General features: G+C 39.6%; 1 protein-coding gene across 1 annotated transcript in view; it reads right to left on the bottom strand.

Moving 5' to 3' along the window:
* The window catches only part of LOC110375379 (protein split ends), a 92,949-nt gene that overhangs the window by 8,430 nt on the left and 68,497 nt on the right, over nucleotides 1-16,022 (bottom strand). Inside the window, 6 exon segments of the mRNA XM_064039027.1 lie at nucleotides 2-8,809; nucleotides 9,422-9,560; nucleotides 9,636-9,758; nucleotides 10,028-10,146; nucleotides 12,202-12,402; nucleotides 14,579-14,869. Of these exon segments, the coding sequence (XP_063895097.1) occupies nucleotides 2-8,809; nucleotides 9,422-9,560; nucleotides 9,636-9,758; nucleotides 10,028-10,146; nucleotides 12,202-12,402; nucleotides 14,579-14,869 (9,681 nt within the window).

The raw sequence follows: 16,022 nt of genomic DNA, 5'->3' as shown, positions 1-16,022 counted from the left end.
CGCTGCGCGGCGCGGCCGCAGGTTCCGGTTCTGTCGCAGTTTCGTCGAGACGTGGAGCCTTTGGTTCACGAACGCAATCTCTGATGTTTCTCTCGTCGCCGCTATCCATGGATGCATCCGATAAGCTTCTGTCTCTAATGCGTTTAGCACCGCGTGGCGATTTCCGTGTTGTGTCAAACCCCGGAGACTTTTCCTGATTCGCTTTCACAACAGCTTGTCTTGTGGGCCGCTTTTTATTAGTTTCTTTTCCAATTTTTGTTTGACCAACGGGACCCTTTATAACGTCATCTATTACATCGTCTACTGTGCTTCGTTGAACGTCTTTCTCCTGAAGCCTTCTAGATTTGCGAGTATTTGGTGATGGTGTAATAAAGTCTTCGTTTTTCTCTTCTTTATTTTTTTCAATAAATTTCATTTGTTCTTTTTGAGCTATGCTGAGCGTCGAAGTGGCAGTCATAGAGGAATGTCCTGAGAGTGGACTCTTGATGGTTAAAATCAACCTCGGCCTTGTTTCAGTTTTATTAGGCGATGTGGCTGCTTCATCCCCAGAATCTTCGTGAAAATCATAAACGTCTCCTGGCATATTACTTCCACTGTTAACAAATGTTTTTACTTTCTTGTCAACTTTAGCTCTACCTCTACCTCTTTTTGAAGACGTACCACCTCTTGAAGGTTTAGAAATTTGCCGAGTCTGTACTCTGTCTTGATTTTTATCCATTTTCCTGCCCCTTACATTACGACCCCCTCTTTTGGTCGTAGCTGCGGTTATAGTTTTATCAGGCAAAATCTCTTCAATTATTTTACTTTCTAAGATATTATCGATTGGTGTATTACTAACATTTGTTGATTTTATATGTGGAGTATGGTTCATTATATTATCCGTTATGTTCGAGCTAGCTTTTATGGGATCAACAACATCGTCACCCACTTCGTCTGTTTTTTTAATAGATTCATCTGCTTCGTTACAAAATGATTCCACCTTTTTTAATACTGATTCTAAATTTAACTCTTTACCACCCCAAGAATCATTCTCATCATTCTCATCATTTTTGATTGGACTGTTACATATTTTAGATTCGTCTTGCTCTGATATGCGTAAACTAGATTCTTCAGATTTGATAAGATTCTCCATATTAAACGAAGATTCACTTTCGCTAGATGTATTCCTGATATCATTATTAACAGATACGTCCGACTTTTCACAGGTCATAGGTTCAGATGGCAATGTTGCCATTACCGTGTTATTTTCAGCACGAGGCAATACTTTAACTATGTCTGCGGGTTTACTAGAAATGTTCTCTTTGTCGATAACAGATTGCGATGACATAGGTGGAAACTGAGGATGGCCCTTATTTAACTCATTGTCCGTCTTCAGACAATCTATGTTTTTCGTTAAATTTGTGTCACGGTTCTCTTTACTACCGGTTATTAATGTTACTGTTTTGCCCACATTTATTTCCAACTTCTTCTCGGGATCATTGGTCACTTTTATCTCATTTGTATTATCTTTCAACAACTCTTCAAAGTCCGTCTCACACTTAGTAATATCAACAGGAGATAATATTGGTTTGGCTACTGTTCTTTCTCTCTGGTCTGATTTTTCTTTCTTACTATCCTCACTCAGGGATATTGAAGAGTTAACTGGATCTGTTTTTGTGTCAACTTTGGATTCATTGTCTGTTGAATGGTTTTGTAAAATCAAGGCCTTCATTGGTTCGTTATTATCTTTATCAAATTTTGTATTCACTTTTAGAGACCCTGAGCAAGTAGTTTTCAGTAATAATGGCGAAACATTACTAATACTAGTTGTTGTCATAGTTGGCGACGTGCATAATCCTAATTTGGCAAGAACTGATGGTGGTCTTATTGTAGCCATTGACAGAACAGACGCTGGTCCTTTTTTGGTGTCTATTTTTAACAGAGGTGCTTGTGTTATTAGCCTCTGCGAGCCTAAAGAATGAATAACATTGGAACCTTGGATTCTGTTTATCGTACTAGCTTCTTGTATAGGTGCGGATTTGCTACTACCTTGTATGATAGATGCTGTGTTATTCACAGCAGCAACGTGTATTATTGGAGTTGAACCAAAAGGTAAATGATTAACTTTGTCTGATTTCTGTGACAGATTTTCTCTTTTATCATTTATTTGATTGACAGTGCTTATTACAACTTTATTATTCAGATGAACAGTATTCATACTGCTTACATGTATTGCATTTTGCATTGATATCAAACGGTTTTGAGCCATAACAGTCGGATTTGTGCTATGTTGAATATTAGTTGGAGACAAAATTATTTTTGTATTTTCATTTGTATTTTCAGTAACATTTCTTGGGTCACTCTTTCTACATTCCCCTGATATGATTTTTTGCTGATGTATTAAAGGTGCAGAGACACAAATCCCTTTATTTTGTTGAATAAGATTGTTGACATTCATCTGTTTGGATATAGGAGTCAAAACTGGAGTTACAGGCAACCTATTAAAATGGATCGGCGTACCTTGGGTTTGTACTAGCACTGAATTAGGTCTATTCGGAGACAACATTGTTCTCGCACCATGTGGAATGTGCATTGTTTGAATGGGGCTTAACGGAGGTTGTTGCATTCGAACCACAGTAACTTGTCCAGGTGATCTTTGTTGTATGGCATTAGGTGATGTCATTCCAGCTGAGCTAATATTTTGTGGTGATGTACTTAGAATAGCCATATTCGTTAGTCTAGGTGATGTCATACTTTCATTCTGTGAGCTAGCTTTGGGGCTTTGCATTCTAGGATCATTGGACATTCGGGGTGATATTACGATACCTTGTGGTTTTTGGTACAAAATGTGTGGCTCCGGAATTTTTATGGTTGGTGGCTGTATGTTAGGAGCCTGACTGCGAATCATCTGATTAATGACCTGATATGGAGCTGTCACTCGTGCTTGGGCTACAATTGGTCTAGGAGAATTATTTGCTTGCACATTCTGGGTCGACGGGGCTTTAATTTGAACAATATTTGCAGTTATAGGTTTTATCTCATGTTTCTCTCTGTTTGAAATAGCATTAGACTGGATGTTTAAAACATGTGGCTCCAACATTTTATTATTTGTCAGGGTCCAGGATGTAATCACAGGAGTTGCTGTAGACGTTATTATTTGGACATTGTCCCTTTTAGCTAATTGTATTTTGACATCTGTTTCTTTTGTTTTGACATTGGAATCGTTAGATGTAGTAGTTACAGTGGAAACCACGTTTGTTTTTGTATCAGAAATTAAATTATTTGGCACATCTACATTTTTCTTTTGTTCCGCAATTGTATTCAAAGCTTGATTTGTTGCTATAATATTAACGGGTAATTTTTCTATTGCATCTTGAGTTGTTTCTTCTGTTTCTTCTGTGTCAGTGTCTATCAGTAATAAGTCACTATCTGAAACTGGAGTGTCTGGCTTCATTTCCATTTCACTCGCATTTAAATTTTGTACTGCTTGTCTCATTTCTTCGGCGTCTTCTTCCGGTATATTCTCATTTTCTATTGTTGTTATTTCAATTTCATTTTCATGTGTTGGGTTATTTTCAGACTCCTCATAGCAGCTAGAAAAGGCATTTATTTTTCCGCCGAAACTTTCACCTAAAAGTGCTGCCACTGCATCCTCGGTTTCTTCCTGAGAAATAATAGCTCGAGGTTTTTCATCCGTTTTCTTCTCCAACTTACAAGGCGAAATTTCTACAACTTCCGAATTTTGTTCTGGTTTTTCGCTTTTATCTCCTTCTTTTTCAGAGCTTGATATATTTCGCACCGCATCTTCACAGGAATCACCATCACTACTAAAGCTGGACAAGAAACTATCTTCCGTATTATTATTGGGTTTCATGGGTAAAGGATCTTTGGGCAACGGCACCTCGCTTATATCAGTAAGAATTGTTTCAAATGGTGGCGGCATTGGAATTTCTTCAATTTCTATCTCTTTACTTTCTACATACTCCATTTTGATGCCGTCATTCATCTCATTTTTTGAATCAATACTCTTTGGATCTGCATTTTCATTAGACTGAGTTAAAATTGGAGGACTGTCTGTTAATCTAGGTAAACTTGGCGATTCCATAGGTGAACAGGTTTCAATTTTATTTATATTAACTGTTTGGGCATCATTGGGCAAAGGTATGTCTAAGAGCAATGTTTTAGCTGAAGCTTCTTGATTCTCAGTCACAACATTTTCTGATTTGTCACCCTTATCTTGATGAAAGAAAGTATGGTGTTCTTTGCGACTTTGGCGGTCTTCTCTATTTTTCTTTTTCTTCTTTTTTTTCTCTTTACATTCCCTTTTTAATTTTTCATGCTTAACTATTTCACTTATGATGTTACCTTCAGCATATTTCATGTCGCTGTTTTCAAATTTATTGAGACTTTCAGTAAGAGTTTCTACTTTAAGGTAACTATCATCGTCTACTAAACCATCAGCAAACAGACGAGCTTCTATCGCTTTGCTTACAGCATCGACATCCAAACTATTGTCATCATCCTTGAAGAAACGGTTTTCTTTGCGTTTCTTTTCCTTTTTACGTCTCTCATCTTTCTCTTTCATTTTATACTCAGAGTTGTGAGCACAAAAATTAGATTCGACTTCATGCGAGGAATAGTCTAATTTATGAGTCGGATGTGGTCGCGTGTCTCGGTCAGAATCATCCGATAAGGGACCAAAGATATCTTCCATTTTACCATCTTTCCTAATAGCAGTGCCAATTGTATCAGTCATACTGTCAAAATTATTATTTGCAGATTTTTTTTCTCGTTTCAATTTATTTTTATCTTCACGTGTGTCATCAGTGTCAATACTTTCACGCAATTTGTCTTTTCTTTTATCTTTTTTATTGCTGTGCCTACGTTGTTTTTCAATATTTTTATGTTTATATGCTTCCAGTATATTAGTTTCATTGTTTTCACCTTTTTCATCGTCAGAGTATGTGGGTTTATGTTTTTTCTGCTTCTTCTTATGTTTCCTACGGCTTTCTACAGAATTTTTATTACACGTCGACTCACTTTCAGACGAAAACTCATTGCACATTGATTTGAGATAACTGGATTTAAACCAATTATCTTTTTCAAGATTTAACTTAACTTTACTGTCATCGCTGTCACTCTTCCCAAACAGGTTTAGTAGAGAATTCTTCTTTGCAAGCATTTCATTCGATTCTTTGAGATCATCCAGTTTTATTCTTGGTATAGATTCGGAATCAGACAACAATTCTTTTTTTATGTTATCGAGGAAAGAAGGGCTTTTGCTTATGCTTCTTTTGGAGGTTTCGTCATCAGAAGTATCAGATATAATGCGAGTTCTGGAGTTTTTCCGCGACAATTTATTACGCAAATCTTCTTCATTGGTGCTCCCATCACAAAACTCATCAGTTTTATTAGGCTCAAAATCGAAACGATGTGATTTCTCACGTTTTTTTGTGTGTATTACTAGGTCATCCTCAGAAGAGTTATCCATCGATAGATATTTTTTCCTATCTTGATCGGAATCACTATCTTCGTCCCAACTGGATCTCTTTTTTTCCTCTCGTTTTGCTCTGCTTTGTTTTAACTGACTAAACTTAGCCTTAATTTTTTCTTGACGTTTTTCCTCTTCTTGTTTTTGCATATTTTTACACGAACGAGCTTTTACTTTATCATACATAGATATATAAGTCGGCCCGTCATCGATTATGTCAAAGATTGAATGTTTTTTGGGCTCATCGGAATCAGAACTATCACTGCTATGCACAGGTTTGCGACTTTTGCGTTTACTGTGATCGATTTTTTCTTCTCGGCTCTTACGATCCGTGGACATTCGTTTTTCACGAGCGATTTCTTTCTTTTTCTCATCACACTTTTTCTTATCATCTTTGCTCTTACCCATAAATTCAGTTGGTTGTAACGCGTCCCGTTGCAGTTGTAATTCCTGAATTTGTTGTAATTGTTGAATTCTCTTCTTTTCTTTCATCTCTTTACGGAGAGCTCTTTGCCTTTCGTCTTCTTCACTTGAACGCAACTCTAATGTAGCAAGAAAATCCAAATCATTTTGCAGACCTTCTGTACTTATTTCCGTATTCGGTTTCTCATAATTTTCATCGTCTCCGGTCTTTTTGTAAGATTTGTTTTTGTCTGCAATCTTGGAGTCCTTGGACTCAGTAGTCTTGCTTTCAATATAGCCATCATCCGGCGGTTTAACCTGATTTTTCTTGTCTTCTTTTGTTTTGCTTTCGATTATCTTCGCAAAATGGCCTTTGCTAAATTTTGCAGTTTTATGTCGATTATCGGACCGTGACTCTTTAGAATCCCTTCGTTCCGAAATTTTTGTATCACTCCTACATTTTTTGACATCTTCATTAAATATATCAACACTATCCTGAGAAGACATTCTCCGCTTATGTCCAATGTTAGATGGCAGACTTGAACATGAGTTTAAACGTTCCTTCCGCTTACTGTCTACACTGGGCGAGTCTAGAGAATAATGTCTTTGTTTTTCACCCATTTCACCTTTCGATTTAGTGTTATGTTCTACAGCTACATCATGTTTATTTTGGTTGGCTGTATCTTTTTCATCTTTGATATCAGACTTTGAAGGTGCTTCTTTATCGCCGTCATGTTTCGCAAATTGTTCAGTGTGTTTCGACTTTGATTTTAGGTCATCCTTCGCATCAATTATTTCTAAATCTTTAAGTTTGGATGATTCATGCGACGCCCTAGATGTCGACGAATCAGTAGAATCTTTTCGACATAGTTCCCTAGACGTTTCATCTCTGGAGGATTTTCGATGTTTTACAGATTCAGATTCTTTTTTAGCTTCTCGTTTTGAATCATTATCCTTCCTGGATCGATCGTGTTTGTGTTTATCATCTTTTTTAACTTTTGCAGATGAATTATCAATATCTACAGAGTCCTTTCTTTTGTCTCTGTCACTTTTTTTGTGATGGTCATGTCGGTAAGATTTTTCTTCGCTATGTTTAACTTTTTCGATGTCATTTTTTTCTTTCTGGTGTCTTTCTGCTTCCCTATCGAGTTTGTTTTTATCGGTTACATTTTTTTCATGAAATTGCTCTTCTTTTGACTTTTTATCTTTATCAGAATTTCTTTCAGATTTACTACATTTTAATTTTTCGGTTTCAGATTTATCTTTTTCTTGAACTCTATCCTTGCAGTGTCTTATCTTATCACGATCTAATCGTACTCTTTCATCGTGATTTTTATCAGATTCTGCATTTTTTTTATCAAGTAAAGCAACATTACTTCTTTCTTTTTCTGTAGGCTTTTCATATTGAATATTTTCTTTTTCAAGCTTAGCCATATGGTAGTGATGATTCTGTCGATCCTTGAAAACTTTTTCAGCAATTTTTATAATATCTTGTTTGACTTCTGAATTAACCGATTTAATAGAATTGACTGTATTCAAATGATTTTGCTGCATTTCAAACTCAATAAAATCTTTGGTGTTATGGTTTTCATGGGTGTCCTTGCTAATATGATTATCTGTTGAGCAAAACTGATCTAACTGGCTTTTGGTATCAAGTTTAAATCTATCATCGTGTTTGTGATAATCTGTTTTTCCAATCTCTTTATTATATTTAGACGTGGTCTCGACTTGCGTTTCAAATTTCTGACCCTCATTAAATTTCTCTACCCGTTTCAATAGCATTTCCATAACTTCTTTAGCACTGTTATCTTCCGAATGAAAGGCAAAAGAGCTGTTTAATGTCTCCTCTTGGTTGACTATATCAGGTTTTAACTGTTTATTATCAATCACTGTAGGCTGACTATCGGTAACGTCACTCGTTTTGTTATTTAGACCAGCAGCAGCAATTGAATAGTTCTTATTACTTTCCCGGCAAGTAAGATCAACTTCTTTACCCTCAGTAATGTCTTCTTTTCTGCTTGTCGTGACCAATGACCCGCCTTCCCGATCACCCAAAAAATAATCTTCTCGCCTCTCGGTTAACTTCGTATCACTTTCAAATAGAGGCCCAGTGTCGATCTGGTCAGGTCGTAGCTTAGGATCAGTATCAGGCTCAGATTCGGGCTCTGGCGGTGGTGGCGGCGGCGGCGGAGTGCGCGGGCGGCCGCGGGGCTCGAGGCTCGGCGGCGGCCGCGCGGCGCCGGGCTCGGCCGCGCCCGCCTCCGCGTCGCCGGCCGCGCTCGGCGGCGGCGCCGGGGGTGGCGGGTGTGCCGGGAACGGGTAGCGAAGCGCGCGTGGCGTGGGTGCCGAAATACGCCCACGAGGGCTGCTACCTGGACTAGGCGCGCGACCGGCACCTTCGAGTCGCTCAGAATCCTCGTCGAAAACGGAACGTTTCGCAAGTAACGAGCGGACAACCTCTGATGGTTTTACCTCGTTGATATCGACGTCGAGCAGCCGGTGCCGAAGACGTGCGCGGTCGGGAACGTCGACTGGCGCTCGCGATCCATTGAGCTTTTCATCGAGGCTGCGTATGCGCTCCTCCAGCGATGGCGAATGCGGTGCAGAACCACCACTCGAAGAAGAGACGGACGGCGGACGTGGCGGCGAGTCAGGCGCAGGCGCGGGGGAAGGCCGGGGAGTGGTGGGCGCGTTGCGCATGAGCTGGACGGCGAATTTGGGCAAAGGCAGACTCATGGGTAACGGAGGGCGCTCGCGAGGCGCGCGGCGCGGCTCGGCGGGCGGCGCGTCGGGCTCGTCGCGCAGCGGCGTGCCGGCGCGCGAGTGCGAGCCCGAGCCGTCGCGGCGCCGGCGGTGGCGGCGCCGCGCCCCGTGCCTCTCGCCGCCGCGGGATCCCGACCGAGAACGTCGAGTAGTGCCCACGCTACGGTGCCGCTCCTGTACAAAAAAGAACCTATTAATTTAGAAATGTTATTTTAGTGAAATAACACTAGAACAACAATACATATACAGGGAATTACTTAATCCCTATCCAAATAAAATACTTTTTAACCAAAAAAGTTTCATTCATTTAAAAGATATCACGATATTGTCACAGTTAACAGAATAAATAATTAGTTACAGCGGAGCGCACAAAGTTTATATTAACAATTCCATCTTTAACATCCTTTAAAAATTATCTCTTTCGCATGAAATCATTTAAAACGGCCAGCGAATAACAATATTTAGCGTATCCAAATCTATATATATAAAAGAAAGTCGTGCTAGTTACACCACTTATAACTCAGGAAAGGCTGAACCGATTTAGCTGAAAATTGGCAGGGAGGTAGATTGGAGCCAGGAGAAGGACATAGGATTTTTGTCACCATCCGGCTAGAAAGCAGTTATCTCGGAACGCGGGTGAAACCGCGGGCGGAAAGCTAGTAGTATGTAATATCTAAGCTGTGCACCTACAAAACTGTGTGGAATTTTCGTGATGCAGTCTTTTTACGAATTTGGGCATTTTGTTATTTAGAGATTTGGACAAATTGCGAAGAACTTTTTTCTCACCTTGGAGTGCTTCCTGTCGTCAGGACTAGAGTCACGTCGATGGCGCCGTGCGTGGTGAGGCGACACTACCACAGACTGTAGCTTTTCCTCGTAAGGCGTATCTTCGGTTTGTGGGCTGGTTCCTACATCATCATATACCCTGCAAAAAGATGATGTTTGAGATATTTACTATCTAGACATGACGCTTCATTAAAAATAGTAAAAATTTTATCACCTGTACCGTCGATCGGCAGCATAATCCGCCGGATCGTAGTGTTCTAGTGTTGAATAGCGTGGAGTTCTAGACGATCCGCGACCGTAGCTTGAAGCTCTCGATCGAGACCCAGTCCCGTCAAACCTGGAAAAGACAATTAATTAAGTACATTAAAAAGATAATACGAATTCATATATTTTTTTTATTATTCTGATGCAATTCGCGGGTGTGTGAGTTCATCTTGGATTTGAAAGTAGCCACCTCTCCAATCCGATCAGGAACTACGATGCCACAGGCTGACCCACACACCCTTTCACACACAGAATCGCACAAAATACATTTCACCTACGCCCAGAAATTTTTGCGTCGGTACTTAAAATATGTTTCACAAAAATAATGTTATCCATACAAACCGAATGGGTTCATGACGTGCAGATGGAAGATATCGCGTTGTAAGATCCCCACTCAGTCTTTCAGAACCCGTCAACGCCGCTGAACCTCCATGCTTCTCCAATTGTTCGTAAAACGCCTCCTGTCAAAAACAATTTCATAATTGATTAAACACTGACACTTTCGAGGTTTGTTACTTTACCTCTGCAAAACAGTACTGGGAATAAGGAAACTGTATTGCAGGCTGAACCTAAGATTCGCGCAACCAATAATTATGAATAACATGGGAATGCTCGTCAAGAGGACTATTAATAACAAGTGAGTAATACTGACATCAAATCTCTGTTAAACGCTCCCGGTAAGGGAGAACTTTTACAACATGATTCCTTTAAAAAAAAACCGGCCAAGTGCGAGTCGGACTCGTGCACGAAGGGTTCCGTAAATTACAGTTAAATCAACCTATCTCAAAAACTATAAGAGATACTTTGATCAAACCAAAAATCGTTGAAAGAGTTAATTAGCATGCATCACCTCTATTTTTTTTAGAATTTTATACCCCGTAGTTATAAAAATAGAGGGGGGGGGACATACTTTTTACGACTTTGAGAGCTGATATCTCAAAAACCGTTCACTTTAAGAAAAATGTTTTTTAGAAAACTTTATATCATTTTAAAAGACCTTTCCATTGATACCCCACACGGGTATGTACATCGAAAAAAAAAATTTCATCCCTCAGTTACATGTATGGGGGGCCCCACCCCCAATTCTTTTTTTTACTATTTAGTGTCATATTTTTGTAGCGGTTCATACAACACATATTCCCATCAAATTTCATCACTGTAGTACTTATAGTTTCCGAGTAAATCGGCTGTGACAGACGGACAGACGGACAGACGGACAGACGGACAGACGGACAGACGGACATGACGAAACTATAAGGGTTCCGTTTTTGCCATTTTGGCTACGGAACCCTAAAAAGAATGTTATTAATATTATACAGCTGAAGAGTGTGTTTGTTTGTACGAAAGCAGTAATCTCAGGCACTACAAGATTTGTTTCAAAAATCTTTTCAGTGTTCAATAAGCCATTTATTGAGCAAGGGGATTGAGGCTACTTAATGTATCTGGGTCGAAACGACGCAGGTGAAACCACTGCACAGTGAGGTAAAATCTGGTCTCAGACTGCAGTGCTTAGAATAAAAAATAGCGGTTCGCGAAAACAGTACATGACTGACACAGAAAAGGGTATTTTACCGCACTTTGCGCTGGCAGAAGCTAGTTGCCGATACTACAGAAGGCTATTCTTAAGTCAAGCTCAAGTATGCAGATAGATAGATAGATTATACTTTATTGTACACCTGTATGTACCTACTCAAAATATATATAGTAATTAAACTAATATTATAAAGGCAAAAGTTAGTAATTGTAGTGCGTATGTTTCAGGTAAATAAAAAAACATAAGATCATGCACACTGTAACGGCACAGCTGCGACAAGGCTCTGTCTCGTATATTGGCTAACGCCCTAGCTACCGGGAAGTGATCTATTGATATACACATTAGGAGATAAATAAGTGCGTCTACGATTGAATCACTCGATTTCAAAATTAAGTTTTTTTCCTTTACAAAGGCCTTGCGGGCGACCCGCGGTCAGCGCGCTGCCTATAAGCATGCGACCCATCATCATCTGCCTAGCCTTTTCCTAACCGGATGCATCTTTGTAACTACCAGCGTTTTACAAGGAACTTTCTATCTGATATCAACTCAGATACCAGGACAACCCAATACTCTTTGGTAAGACTGGTTGTCAGATTTTCTGGCTACTGAATACTCATGACGACCGGGACCCAAAATGTATGGTGCCTTCCGAAACACGGAAGAACTCGTCATATTCTTCGTAAGCAAGCGCACATGAAATGGGTGTCCCTCTACGAGTTGTTAGATAGCAGCCAGCGTGCAGACACCCTGCCGTTGGCTGTTATATTGGATAAGAAACATATACGACCGAAAATAAATGTTGTAGCGGTGCCCTTACCCTGCTTGCCTCTAGTATGTCATGACATTAATAAGGGTGTCCTAGTGCGTACGAACTATTGCATCACGCGTTGAACACTCAATGACAGGGAACACAACATAATAACTGATCGAAACTATAGTATTAAAACCAAAAGAGTGCACGTGTTGCAGAGGCCGTTATCACCTGACACTCGCGTGAAGCGTAATCGACACAGAGGCGCGGGTGGTCAGGCTCAGCTGCCGACACGGCGGCAGCCACGCGGCGCAACTCCCGCACTGCTGCGCCCGCCGCTGCCGCCTGCTCGAAGTGCACCAGTGCTGCGCCCGCCGCCCGGTCCACGCACACCGACGTGGCACCACCGCACCGTGACACCGCGCTCAGCACCTACAAACGCATTAATTTTTGTATCTTCCCACATCGAAACTACCGATATCCCGAACTAAGAAAACCGGCCCAACACGAGTCGGACTCGCGAACAAAGAGTTCCGGCACTATTTATTATAAAACGAGCAAAAAAAAACGATTTTCGTTTGGAAGCTCCCTAGATACTTGATTAAATATATATTTTCACAATTTTTTGTGAAAGCGGCAACAGAAATATATCATATATGAATATTTCAGCTGTCTGTCTAGCTATCCCGGTTCATGAGATATAGTCTGGGGCTCAACTCTGCTAATTTAATAATGTGTCAATTGAATCTCAAAAGCAGTTTTAACCTTAGCTACTAACATAAGTTTGGTCTGCCGTTAGCCTATATGATTAATAATATGATTAATTATTGAATCGTAGAAAAGGAAGAAAACGTTTATTTCCAACGAAAAATTTCGGAATGCCACATAAATGCTTTAATCGTAATTGAGTCGTGATTGAATCCTGGACCTGTTTTACCTTTTCGGTCCTTTAAAACGCGTATGACATGACATTGTAATTTAAGAACCAAAGAGTTCTATTTATTAATAGTTTTGATACAGAATGTGACACGATGCGGTGTGACATATATTACGTCACCTCTCATATCCTTTGTCAGAGACCTAAGCTCGAGTAAGTGACCTCCATTTCTTGATGAGACCTTAACAGCAACGAAATTTGCGAGCTAAAGCAATATGGTTCCTTCTTACTTTGCAGGAATGACAAGGTTTAAACTAATAAAGGAGAGTGGTGCCCTGTATTGTTCTTCACGAATGATGGTGGCAACATAATTTATTTATTTATAAACAAAAACAGCCAAGGTAATGCACACATGAACGGCACGGCATTGCATGGTGCAGCTCAAATAAAGCGATTTATGTCATTTGCATTAGGCCCTAAAATCTTATCTATACTAATATTATAAAGAGGAAAACTTTGTTTGTTTGTTTGGTTGTAATGAATAGGCTCAAAAACTACTGGACCGTTTTTAAAAATTCTTTCACCATTCGAAAGCTACATTATCCACGAGTAACATAATCTATATTTTATCCCGGTACAGGCAGTAGTTACCACGGGACGCGGGTGAAACCGCGGGAAAACGGCCAGTCTCATATAAATATAAAAAGCCAACGGCGCGGCGGCGGGGTGACAGCGAGCTCGCAGCTATCTAACACTAGCTACAATTTGCCGTGCCATTCATGCGGTCGCCACCGCTCGACAACGTCTCGACGCTACCACTAGGCGACGGCGTCGTCGTGTCGTCGGCAGTCGTCAGCACAGCGACTAATTCGGTGCGCTTGTCGTTGACCGAGGGTCGTTGGTAAACGCCCTTACGGTTCCCAAATGGTATTCCGCGGAACCTTGAGGTTCCGTGACAGGCCCTCACTGGTTCCACGGAAAATTCAAGATTTCCATATAGAAAATCGTTTCACTTTTTACAATATTAAATTACACTGGTCAACAGCATTTTTGGTGCAAAGGTGAAATACATCATTTCTTATAGAATATTTGATACGTAATCGAAGTCCAGAACATAAAGTTGCACTAGCACTTCGGGATTTAGAAATATACCCCTCCTAAAGTACCAAAAACGCGTTTTTTAACGATAAGTTATTTTTTAGTATAGGATATATGTATATATATGTGCCTAGTTCATTAATGTATAGTTCCCACAGGACTGGAATCAGTAGTTAATTGGAAATACTGTCAGTCGAATAGTTTTTTAAAAGCGCATTTCGAGCAGCTGGGGCGGGGCAGAATAGGTGCGCAAACGAATGCGTTTACGGGTGCGCAACTAAAACGCCGCGGATTCGCAGCTAATACGTTATAAGGTAAGTCATCGTACGAAATACGTATAATTAAATAATCATATTTCATTTTCCTATCGTGATTCTCAGGTCATTTTCAAAGGAATACTATCAAGAGAAAATGCTCATATTTACTATTAAGCGACATGACATCTGGCACGCTCAGTTTAGGCGAATACCACATTAAAATATAGAAAATAAAACGGCTACGACAGTAAAGACAAAACCAGTTACTGTTAATAGACTTAAAACTCATAACTCTTCCGCGCCAGAAGATGGTCAGATTTATTGAATTCAAAGAAATCAGTAGTCATACAAAAAAAACGTATTTTAATAGAATTACCTGCTTCTCCGTATGTTCTGTAAGACCGTCGACCCATACGCATGTAGTTGCAACGGGTTTGCCGAAGCCAAGTTTCACGCGTGAGCCTCCGACGTTTTCACCATCCATGGCTCGTATGGCCTCCACGACACTCGAAATAGAAGCGTATTGGCAAAAGGCATATCCAGCACCACCACTGCTTCCCTTTTTTATATCAATCTCGATAATTCTTCCGAAGTGTTTGAACTTTTCTCGGAGTTGCTGTTGCGTTACATCTTTTTCTAAGTTACCGATAAATAGCGTCCTTGTAGCCTGCAACAATACATTTTGTTTTGCTTTAAAGTTTACTGTTTATTTTACCAGAAAATATTTTTACACTTCTATGTTAACTTGAGCACAGTACGTAATTTGTTTTCTGAAAAAGCATGCTTTGTTTTTAGGATTCCTTAGCCAGATCAGAGATCTTTGTTAACTTCGGTCCATTTACTTGTTATGTTCAAATATGTATAGATCACAACACCTTACAGGACATTTTGAAAACTGAAAATATAAACTTTACTGCCGTTGCATCTAATATTCCTCAAATATTACCTAATAGGTACCTTTTGAAATAAATACGTAATAACAAAAGCTCTGAAATAAAACCTGCATTATCATTTTTGAACTGTTTACTGACCCACTTGCTTGATACATCACTTATATTTTTACTCCTGTACTTACATAACAAGGAGGGCATATGTTTGTATAAAGACTCCGAAGCTGCTCAAGAGATTTATGAAATCCCATCAATATGCTTCAAAGCCATACATAAGTAACATGGGCTTTATATAGTCCGGCTACAGAAAGAAGTAGATAACACTGGTCAACAGCATTTTTGGTGCAAAGGTGTAATATATCATTTCTTATAGATTACACTGGTCAACATTATTATTTTTTGGTGCAAAGGTGAAATATACAATTTCTTGTAGAATATTTGATACGTAATCGAAGTCCAGAACATAAAGTTGCACTAGCACGTCGGGATTTAGAGATATACCCCTCCTAAAGTACCAAAAACGCGTTTTTTAACGATATTTGACGATTTTTTTGAAGGACAACAAAATTGTTTTTTAGTTTCTATCTATAGCATTATACAGTACTACTCTTCCCGATTGAAATTCATTTTAAGAGTTTGAATTTTCATGAAATATGTATACGATAGAAGTGCCCGAAGTGAGTATCGAACAAAAAATAATTTTGCAAATCGGTCCAGGCGTTACATAAAAGAACAATAAAAGATTCCGATGAATTGAGAACCTCCTAATTTTTGGGAAGTTGAAGAAATTGGCACTGCAAGATTTGCCGCGAGTGCACGAGACAACAGTGAGCGACAATTTGCATAATATTTTTTAATCCGAGAGCTCCATTCGATACATACCTATTGCAGTTGGTTATATAGATGTTAATATCCGATTGTTTACCTTAT

Source organism: Helicoverpa armigera, chromosome 18, assembly GCF_030705265.1.
Source record: "Helicoverpa armigera isolate CAAS_96S chromosome 18, ASM3070526v1, whole genome shotgun sequence".
In the NCBI taxonomy this organism is placed as follows: Eukaryota; Metazoa; Arthropoda; class Insecta; order Lepidoptera; family Noctuidae; genus Helicoverpa; species Helicoverpa armigera.
This window is presented reverse-complemented; position numbering and strand designations above follow the sequence as displayed.